The following is a 10,737-nucleotide window of genomic DNA, read 5'->3' on the forward strand; positions in this document are numbered from 1 at the left end:
TAGACCATCAGTTTACTAACCCAGCTGATATTGATTTGCACAGATAGGGGGTATAATTAATTACTTACAGATTTCAGCTGGTTCTTTGCCTTGCTTTGCAGAACTGCTTTATCTTAGTGTGTTCAATCCTTTTTTTTTTTTTTTTTTTACTGTTTCATTCCACTTCATTACACATAACTTTATTTATGGACTATAATATTGTGAATTATTTATATTTCCGGATTTCTTGAGTGAATACTGATGTCTGGTGAAAATTTCATGTGAATAAACTCATTGGAAATATATTTACTGAAAAAAAATGTTCATGCGTTCAATACTTATTTCCCTCACTGTAGTTGATTAGTTAGTTAGACAGGTAGTTAGTTTGTCAGTTAGTTAGTCTGACAGACAGGTAATTAGTTTGTCAGTTCGTTAGTTAGTCAGACAGGTAGTTAGTTTGTCAGTTAGTTAGTTAGTTAGACAGACAGACAGGTAGTTAGTTTGTCAGTTAGTCAGACAGACAGGTAGAGAGGCTGTAACCTCTGTTGTAGCCGTTGTTTCCGAGATGCACATGCGCAGAACGGTGTAACGAGTCCGCGCGCCTCAGCTGCGCGAGCTGTATCCCAGTCAGTAGAGAGCCGAGAGATCTCCTCAGTGGTGAGTGTGCACTATTTCACTTTTATTCTCCTTAAATTCATCACTTTCACACACTATATTAACCTATCTTACAGCACCGAGCTTTATTATCCATAATCACTGTTAGATTAGAGGTTTTGTTTCTGTTTTCTTTGATCTATAATCACTATTAGATTAGAATTCACACTACATCTACTACTTCTAGCTCGATATTTAGGTTTGAAATAAACCTGAAGTGTTTTAAAGCTGGGCTATAAAACGCTTTAAAACACTTTAAACACTCAGGGTTTAACTCTGGAGCAAAGTCGGTGTGATGTTGGACGTTCGATATTCGCAGATAAACGGAAATTAAGGGACCGTCTCTAAAGTTACATACGACATTGTAATACACGTTTCTAACTTCAATAGCATTTGAAGGGAATTACTTACAGTCATATAACCAACTGTAAAGTGTTCATCTAGGTGTCAGGTATAACGCACACCTATCAGAAATCAGTAAATATTGCCATGTATTATGAAGGGATTTTTTTGTTCATGCATTTTAGGGTTAAATATCAGAAATTTAAAAGGTGTGCGTCACACCTGACATTTAGATGAACACTTTACAGTTGTGATCATGACTGTACATCATTCTCTTCAAATGCTATTGAGATTTATATAATGGCATATTTTGTGTATGGGCCCGTTCTGTGGTGAAATTCATATCTAATTTACATATGATTTAATATCTTATTTTAATAAATATCAAAAATCTAAAAGGCATCATAGCTGACACCTAGATGAACACTTTACAGTTGGTTATATGACTGTAAGTCATTCCCTTCAAATGCTATTGAAGTTAGAATCGTGTTTAACAATGTCATATGTAACTTTAGAGACGGTCCCTTAATTTCCGCTTATCTGCGAATATCGAACTTCCAAAACGTCACACCAACTTTATTCCAGTGGGTTTAACACAGCGCTCTGACTTCATCGACATCACCTCTCTCTCTCTCTCTCTCTCTCTCTCTCTCTATATATATATATATATATATATATATATATATATATATATATATATATATATATATATATATAACTAAATCAATTAGAAAGACACAAACTATTTTAATGAAACTTCCAAAAATGTAAAAATCCATTAAATTCTAAGAAATACAAGCGCGAATGTGACAGGCTGAATCCTAAATGTGTTGAGCTTGGATATGTAGTGCACTGTATAGGGTGTAAAGGGTCATGATTCACACCCTAAGTAGTGTACATGTGTAGAGAAGAGGTCGCCATTTTAAATACGGACATGCATTAGCTGTTTAAAACCGTTATAGTCTCCATGGCAACTATTTTAAAGTACTAACGGTAGCAGCTAATTAAAAACAGAGGGATAGATACACTCACCGTCCACTTTATTAGAAACACCTGTACACCTGCTCACTTATGCAGTTATCCAATCAGCCAATCATGTAGCAGCAGCAGCACAATACATAAACCCATGCAGATACAGTTCCAGAGCTTCAGCTAATGTTCACATCAAACATCAGAATCAAGTAAAAATATGATCTCTGTGACTTTAACCGTGGCGTGGACCTAGTGGTCTTTTTATTGGTGTGATAAAGCAGGTCTAAACATGTCTAAAACTTTTTACTTTTGGTCCATTGTGGGTAAAAAGACTCTGTAAAGTATAATTATAGTCTAGTTCTGATCGCACGTTTAAAATTCCACAGCAGAAGCATCATTATCATCACCATGTTTAAGTCTGATGTCCCTCCGACTTATGAAGAGTCCCGACATCATCAACAACAGCATTACGGCGCTCAGCCACAGGGGGGGAATTATCCTTTCACACCCTACACCTTTCCCACTCCAGTGTGGCATGGAGCAGGAGCACCACCACCGGGAATACCACCTGTTGTTCCCACCTACATGTCCTCAGGAACACCTCCGTCCAACCCAGGTACAGGGACAAGACAAATCTCTCTCTCTCTCACTCTCACTCACTCACAAACAACATGAGGGTTTACCTCATGTTTTAGTACATCAGGAAATCCTTAAATGTCCTTATATATATTAAGTCTTATGTACCACTCCATTTTGTAGCAAATGATTGAGTGCATCATGAAACTTTAGGTATCACTATGAATCGATTCTTTAGAAAACAATTCAGTGCATGATGAAATCTTACATTTCACTCGGAATCAACTCTTTAAGAACTGATTCAGAGCATCATGAAATCTTATGCATCACTGTGAATCGATTCTTTAGGAAATGGTTCAGTGCATCATAAAATCGTACATCACTATGAATCAAATCTTTAGAAAATGATTCCATGCATCATTAAATCTTACATATCACTATGAATCAGTTCTTTAGAAAATGATTCAGTTCATCATGAAATCTTGCAATAGATTATTAAATTAGATTCTTTATGAAATGATTCGGTGCATCATGTTTTCTCAAACTTCCCCACTATCGAAACTGAAAGGAAATCATTTCACCATCATTCGATTCAACCGAATCAACACCGCATCTCTATATTGTTGATTGTTTTTAATGAAAGAGGCACACAAGGCCAATAATCAAAGGTAACATTTTGTTTTTGTCTCAGGCAACATGGAGGCCTATGACCAAAGTGCATTGTGGGAAAATAAAAGTATCCGACACGCATTCATCAGAAAGGTGAGGCGTAGGATTTTGTACTGTAAGTACTGAAGAAGAGTAAATATTGAGAACGCATTAAGATATTAAATAAACATATTATATTATTATAAACGTAAAATTTAGCAGGAGCAGCTGTAAGTTAACGCAGGAGGAAAACGCCGGTGTCGTTGCAGGTTTATCTTATTTTGGCGGCCCAGCTGTTATTCACAGCCACGATCGTAGCCGTGTTCACGTTTGTGTGAGTATGATTAATTAACAGAATAAAACACATCATCAGCGTTACACACCTGAAAACACGCATGTGTTTATTTCCTACAGTGATCCAGTGCGTCTGTTCGTCATCCAGTATCCTGTGATTTACTGGGTGTCGCTGTGAGTTTCTTTATTTATCCACATGAATTACTAACACAAAGTGAAAATATCTTCACCACGATCTCACGGTTCAGTGTTTCCTGACTTCTTACTCCGCAGCGGTGTTTTTTTCGTCACTTACCTCGTGCTGGTGTGCTGCGAAAAAGCGAGGCGAGTTTGAACTTTTATCCTACTCGGTTATGTTTCGTACAAGTGTGCATTAAACAATTTAGAAAAATGTCCCTTTCTATTTCTATCACAGGAGACGGTTCCCTCTGAATTTGGTCCTTCTGTTCATATTCGTAAGTGTTTAAACCGCACCGAAACTCAGGCTGTAAGGCCCTCAGAACGTTTTAGCTGTGCACATTTCAACACCTACACTCGTTTACCAGAGAAGAGAAGAACATCGCAGCCAAAATATTTGCTTCCATGGATGGCTGCATTGTTCTTCTCTTCTCTGGTAAATGAGTGTAGGCGTTGAAATGTGCACGGCTAAATCTGGTTCTCTGTCTCCCACAGACTCTCGCCATGTCCTACATGGCAGGAACGATTTCAAGGTTAGGCACACACACACACACACACACACACACACACACACACATACCACCAGGTTATTGTGACGAGGCGGACATATTTATTTTAGCATCATCACACACTATATTATCCTCGTAGCCCTAAACTACGTAAAATGTTCACATTTTACAAATTTTACAAAATTCATGTATTAAACATTAACTAACATGGATGACTGTGTTAATGGCTGTGTTAACCCCCCCCCCACCTCTTTTGGTTCTAGTTATTACGAGACGAAGGCCGTGTTCTTGGCTGTGGGAATAACGGCGCTGGTGTGTATCGTGGTCACAGTCTTCAGTTTCCAGACCAAAGTAAAGACCGGACACGCGCTCTGAAAACACGCCTTTGTTCAGCCTTATCGAATGAAACCGTTGTCTCGGCTTACAATGGCCATCTGTCCCTCTTAAAACATTTATTCCCTGCTGCTAAAACTGACCCAGACTGTTCCAGACACAGAACCCCTAAGTCACCCTGTAATCCCCCCCTCCCCACGCCTCTACATTTTACCCCAATCATGTCAGAATCTACCATTTATATTCTATAATAATCCAAAATATCTTCTCAATATTCATCATCCTGATGGTCACAAAAATCAGTTTCTGACTGAAGAGTGTGCGTGTGCGTATGTGTGTGTCTCCAGGTGGACTTCACCTCCTGTACCGGTTTGTTCTGTGTTCTGGCCATCGTGCTTTTTATCACCGGCATCATCACAACCATCGTTCTCTCCTTTCATTATGTAAGTGCTAACACACTCACTATAACACACACTAACACACACTCACTGTGTATAATGTACAGTAGGTGATGGTGATGTAGAGAGAGAGAGAGATTATGTGAATGTGTGTGTGCTCTGTCCTGAATTGTACAGTAATAAATGAACCAGAGTGTTTTCCTCTTTACTGTTTTCAGATTCCGTGGCTGCACATGCTGTACGCTGCTCTCGGGGCCATCGTTTACACCCTGGTGAGTTCACCCTCACTCACGCACCGTGTGTGTTACAGCGTTAGTACCGCACCTGTAGTGTGTCAGCGGCAACAGTACTGACTGAAGCAGCTGTTGGGAAGTGTTTTATATGTGAGCTATATGATCAACACACGTAACGTTCTGGTTTAGCCGATTCACGACAGAAATCTGACAAACTGAAAATGAACAGTTAATGTGAATACTGAGCTGCTGTAGTGTGTGTGTGTGTGTGTGTGTGTGTAGTTCCTGGCCTACGACACTCAGCTGCTGTTAGGGAACCGAGCTCACAGCCTGAGTCCGGAGGAGTACGTGTTCGGAGCTCTGTCCCTCTACACCGACATCATCCAGATCTTCCTCTTCCTTCTGCAGATCACCGGGAGCAGCACAGACTGAAACACACACACACACACACACACACACACCCATCTCTCTTTGTGCGTGTGTATCAGTTGTATTCATTCACACACGGTCTGTGTCCTTCTGACTCTCACACTGCAGTAAAACACACCACAGGTCATAAATTAATACATTTGCATTGACTCCGCAAATGATTTCATTCTTTTTGGTTGAAATGTCACAAACTACACGTGATCCTCAGAACCTGTTATTAAATTTTTCTAAGCTGTTATTAATGTTTTTACACACACACACCTTTACTAAGGCAGAGTGTTAATGTTCTGTGTTAATGTTTTTCACTTCAGACAGTTTCTATTTTCATAATATAAAAATAAAACCGATGTATAAAAGCGAATCAGTGTGTGCGCCACATGTTCGCTCTCAACCGTGCGTTTATTCGTTGTTATTATTATTATTATTATTATATCCAGTCTGTACAGGATTTCATGCAGTTTAATTTTGCTGCAATGTTTTTCTAAATTCACAATGCAACTTGCAGAGTTTTGTGTGTGTGTGTGTGTAATAGTGACTTGAGTTGAGACACAAAGAGAAGCGGAGCTGGTCTTGTCAGTCATCCGATCTACACAGAACAGATGAGATCAGACTCTTCAGTACAGAGAGGACGATCTCATTAACGTCTGAGTGAAGCTCCGTCTGGACCTGTAGGAGAGAAGTTCACTACCGACCTGTTCTCTCTCTCTATCTATCTATCTATCCATCTATCTATCTATTCTTTTTAAAAAAGTTTCTCTCCTTCATTAGGTTGTATTTTAGGGGCCAGGCACCTGAGTGGACGTTATGTAAAATCAGAACGCTTCCACCAGTGTGTATGAAGTTCTAATGTACACCACACCAGCACTATAGCACCACCTACAGGCCAAATATGGAAATATGTTTACAATAATAACAATACAACATCGTAGAAAGGCGATTCCTCGATTCCCATGATTCTTCTGGTCAAGCAGAGTTAAAAGTAGTTTCTGCAAATTGGATTTCCCACCACTGTGAGTTTAAAAAAAAAAAAGTCCAATCATCAGCAAAGTTGGATCACTGCATCATGAGGCCAATCACACAAAACGAACGTGACAGCGAAGTCCCCGAACAGGAAGTGAAGCTGTCTCAACTGTGTGGTTTACTGGGTGGACCAAGCTTTATAGTGACTAAGTGATGGTGCTAGTTTTGTCCAAATTCACCTCTAGAGGGAGCTGTACTCCACACAGCCATATAACACGCATTTCTCCCTTCACTTATTTCTCCATCACTTCTATTTAGATTTGATCTTTCCTCCCTTATTTTTCATTTATTTATTTTCACTTACATTCTTTTTGTTTTACTGCTTTATGTTTCCGGGTCTGATGAACAGAGATTTCTTCTGTTTTCCTCTCATTACATTGCTTTTAAACATTCATTTTCTTTACACATTTGTCCTCTCTTCATTGTTTTTCTTTCTTTACAAGCTTTTAAATATTTTAGTTTTTATTTTACTCTCTTTTCCCCCTTAATTACAATAAAGTACATCTATTTATCTATCGATCGATCTATCTACCCATCCATCTATTTATCTATCGGTCTATCCACCCATCAGTCCATCCATCAATCCATCCTCTTTTTTGTTCATTCTTTTTTTTTTCACTGCTGCACGTGAGCAGTTGTGATTCTTCATCTTTCCTCTTTCACTCTTTTTGTTTCACTCCCTTGTCATATTTTTTCTTTCCTTTTCCCCTCATTTTCCTTTGAAGTTTTCTTCTTGAGTAAATAAAAAGTCGCACACGTGTGTGTTAGAGTAATGAGAATCTGTTCTTTAATTCATTAGTAATGTCTTTATTTATTTATTAAACTGCTCTGATGTTTAAAACTCCTCCTCCTCCTCCGCACTCATGCAGTAAACATGATTTCTGTAGAAAACAACTAATCTGAACTCAAAGTTTATCTTAGTCAGTATAAGCCCTGGGCCACGTCCCAATCCACATCCTAGTGCACTGCAATGTGCGAGTGTGTCAAAACTTTTACCTCAGACAGTGTACGACTCGGGCTGCGTCCCAAACCACATGATTAAATACACAAAACATCATAATCAGGGAGTTTAGTACACTAGTATTTAGTATAGTGTGGCATGTTTTTAAGCACACTATTTTTAAGTCCTGGGCTACGTCCTAAATCACATACTAGCGTAGTAAACTCTACATCAATATGTATTACTTGACTTTACCCAAAATTACAGACTGTAGAACTGTCAAAAACACTGCCATAATACTTTCACACGATTTAGTGCAGTATTGTGTGGTTTGAGACATGGCCTGACCCACCCCTTTACCACCATTAGAGCACAGATTCCCTTTATACAGATTGAAGTACACTTGTTTAATGTTTACTCTGTCCCTTCACCAGTCAGGACTGACCTCATTGTACACATCAGTATCAAACGTTAAAAAATGAGCTGGTTTTAATTTTTTATCATCGTTTAATCACGGAGAGATCCCATAACCTGTGTGTGTGTGTGTGTGTGTGTGTGTGTGTGTGTGTGTGTGTGTGTGTGTGTGTGTGTTAGTGAAGTCAGCCAGGAAGTGCCACCTTTGGCCTTTAGGGTGTCAGGCGCTTGGGGTCACGGGGGAACATGGAGGTCTGACGCACGTTGTGTAGCCCGAGGTACAGCATGGTGACTCGCTCCAAACCTGACAGAGGACACACACACACACATCGGGCTGTGTTCCAAATCACACAGCACTACACTAAACAGCACATCAAAACAGTGGCCAATTAGATCATCAGGGTACACTAGCGCTCAAACACGGGCCGTGTCCCAAATCACAGTAGTGCACACTAAGTATTGTGTTAAAATTGACCTCAGACAATATAAGACTTTGGACTGTGTCCCAAATCAGAAACCATTTTAATTATGCTATTGAGTAGTACACTAGTATTTAGATTTGGGTTGTTTAGAATTTGGTTGCCCCAAATTACAAGCCAATATCACATGCTACAGAGCTAGCACACCGTTAATTAGGCTTGGGCTGTGTTCCAAATCTCATACTACTGTACACTAATTTCCTAATAGTGTACTCAGTCAAAGTCATGATGGTATTTGGGAAACTACTCTTGTAAACGTTAAACAAAGTCACATACTAGTGTACTTAATAACAAGAGACAATACTTGACTCTAGGGCAACAGTACATATACTGGGACAGTACACACATTTGGGACATGGCTTATGCTGTTGGAGGTACGTTTTCGCACACTATTTAGCATGCTAATATTTTTAAACTTGGGTTATGTCTCACATCGCATAACAGTGCGTGAACATTTCCCACAAACAGGAGAGAACTCGGGCCACGTCCCAAACCATACACTAGTGTAATATGGTTAAGACTTGCTATAAATACTTTCTGCACTTTGGGTGTGTCCCAAATCTTACTGTAGTGTGCTAAAGAGTATATGTAAAGTTATCTCAACCCAAGAGTTCGGTTACGTCCCAACAGCACACAGTACTACTGCACACTACAAAGTCCAGATAGCACACTACTATTTAACTAAGTGAGCAACATTTAGAACATAAGACTTGGGATACGTCCTAAATCACAATCAAGTGTGCTAAGTAGTGAAGAAAGAAACAGAGGATAGTGTCTTACCGATTCCTCCTCCAGCGTGGGGTGGAGCTCCGTAACGGAACGAGTCGATGTAGGATTTAATCTTCTCCAAGTCTAAAAACACACACACACACACACACACACGTGTTTGATCAGTTACAATCAAAATTAAAGAGCAGTGACTTCACACTGTATCAGTACTGATTCACAACTGAATCAAATCATTTGAATCACTGAGTTGGCTCATCTGATTCACTGCATAGGCTAATTTATGACTTTACAGTTACACTTAAAGACTGATTCACAATTGAATCAAATCATTTGAATCACTGAGTTGGCTCATCTGATTCACATATGCTAAGGTAATTTATAGGAATGTTTATAGTGACACTTAAATACTGATTGACAACTGAATCAAATCATTTGAAGCACTGAGTCGAATACCTTGACTCACGTTTATAGCTGTTATACGTTTCACACATTAATCTTAAAAATGTCAGAAAAACTAAATAGAGTTCTGCAGAGTGTGTGTGTGTGTGTGTGTGTGTGTGTGTGTGTGTGTGTGTGTGTGTGTGTGTGTGTGTGTGAGAGAGAGAGAGAGAGAGAGAGAGAGAGAGAGAGAGAGAGAGAGAGAGAGAGAGATTACCGATGCCGTGATGAAGTGCTCTCTCTGTGAGCAGCTGAGCGTCGTGGACTCTCTGAGCTCCAGACAGGATCTCTTCTCCCCTCATAAACATGTCGTATGAGTTGGAGTATTTCTGACACACACACACAAACACACACACACACACACATATATATTAGCCATGCTGTAGAGGATCAGATAAGCAGTGTAAAGCACACAGAGACTCACCGGGTTGTGGGGATCGGGCATGGTGTAGAACGGCCTCACAGCCAGAGGATATTTATCCAGGACATAGAAATCTGTATCATACTGCAGCACACGTGAACACATCGACACGTTACTGTATTCTGCACAATATACAACAGCCCACACTCCACACCCAACACTCCACACCCCACACAGCAATTAGGAAAAAATCTTTTCCAAATCCAATTCTAATGGGTGTCCTTTAAAGGATCCGTTACAGGATCGGACTGAATTAGATATTTTCCTCCAAAGTAGAATAAAATGTAAATAAAGCCAGTTCATTATTATTATTATTATTATTATTATTATTACTACTACTACCTTTTCTTTGACGAGCCGGCCGAGCAGCTTCTCATTAGGAGTGCTGAGGAAGTCAAATATATTTATTAATTACTATAACTGGGTACAAACAATGTGTGTGTGTGTGTGTTACCTGAGATCCTCCTCATCCCCCATCTCCACTCCAGCTGAGCGCAGCAGAGTGACGGCTTCCGTAAACTCCAACCTCAACGTCGGCTCGAGGAACTTAAACGGCTCGCTGGGGTACTGCTTACACACCGTCTGGATCTCCGACTGGAAACTGGAGCGCGCGTGCGCACACACACACAGAGAGAGAGAGAGAGAGAGCGCGAGAGAGAGAGAGACAGAAAGAGAGACAGACAGAGGGACACAGAGAGAGAGAGAGAGAGACAGAGACAGAGAGAGGGAGACAGAGGGAGGGAGAGAGGGAG

At 40.0% G+C, this 10,737-nt stretch overlaps 2 protein-coding genes across 3 annotated transcripts in view; one reads left to right on the top strand and one right to left on the bottom strand.

Annotated features, from left to right (window-relative positions):
* The first annotated feature begins 76 nt into the window (after positions 1–76).
* Positions 77–5,905, top strand: LOC108266473 (protein lifeguard 3). 2 transcript variants are annotated; one of them, XM_047156299.2, is made up of 12 exons: positions 77–636; positions 2,337–2,563; positions 3,215–3,285; positions 3,441–3,505; positions 3,586–3,639; positions 3,739–3,789; positions 3,881–3,920; positions 4,138–4,175; positions 4,415–4,502; positions 4,832–4,927; positions 5,101–5,154; positions 5,398–5,905. In XM_047156299.2, exons 2-12 carry the CDS (start codon positions 2,356–2,358, stop codon positions 5,545–5,547), a joined length of 915 nt encoding a protein of 304 aa, XP_047012255.1. In that variant the 5' UTR covers positions 77–636; positions 2,337–2,355; the 3' UTR covers positions 5,548–5,905. The 2 variants fall into 2 exon arrangements, with proteins under 2 accessions (XP_047012255.1, XP_017325338.1); XM_017469849.2 differs by having other exon boundaries at positions 81–636; positions 2,334–2,563.
* Positions 5,906–7,328: 1,423 nt separating this feature from the next.
* dars1 (aspartyl-tRNA synthetase 1) overlaps positions 7,329–10,737 on the bottom strand; it is a 22,692-nt gene continuing 19,283 nt past the window's right edge. The window contains exons 13-18 of the mRNA XM_053680726.1: positions 10,440–10,586; positions 10,328–10,370; positions 9,989–10,069; positions 9,782–9,893; positions 9,178–9,249; positions 7,329–8,222 (exon numbers count right to left, since the gene is read on the bottom strand). Coding sequence (XP_053536701.1) covers positions 8,131–8,222; positions 9,178–9,249; positions 9,782–9,893; positions 9,989–10,069; positions 10,328–10,370; positions 10,440–10,586 — 547 coding nt within the window. The 3' untranslated portion in view covers positions 7,329–8,130. The remainder of the gene's footprint in view (positions 8,223–9,177; positions 9,250–9,781; positions 9,894–9,988; positions 10,070–10,327; positions 10,371–10,439; positions 10,587–10,737) is intronic.

Source organism: Ictalurus punctatus, chromosome 6 (genome assembly GCF_001660625.3).
Source record: "Ictalurus punctatus breed USDA103 chromosome 6, Coco_2.0, whole genome shotgun sequence".
In the NCBI taxonomy this organism is placed as follows: domain Eukaryota; kingdom Metazoa; phylum Chordata; class Actinopteri; order Siluriformes; family Ictaluridae; genus Ictalurus; species Ictalurus punctatus.

Coding starts and splice junctions, on each gene's coding strand:
- LOC108266473 (XM_047156299.2), top strand. CDS start 2,356: ATGTTTAAGTCTGATGTCCCTCCGACTTATGAAGAGTCCCGACATCAT. Junction 2,564..3,214: donor AACACCTCCGTCCAACCCAG/GTACAGGGACAA, acceptor TTTTTGTCTCAG/GCAACATGGAGGCCTATGAC. Junction 4,503..4,831: donor TCTTCAGTTTCCAGACCAAA/GTAAAGACCGGA, acceptor GTGTGTCTCCAG/GTGGACTTCACCTCCTGTAC.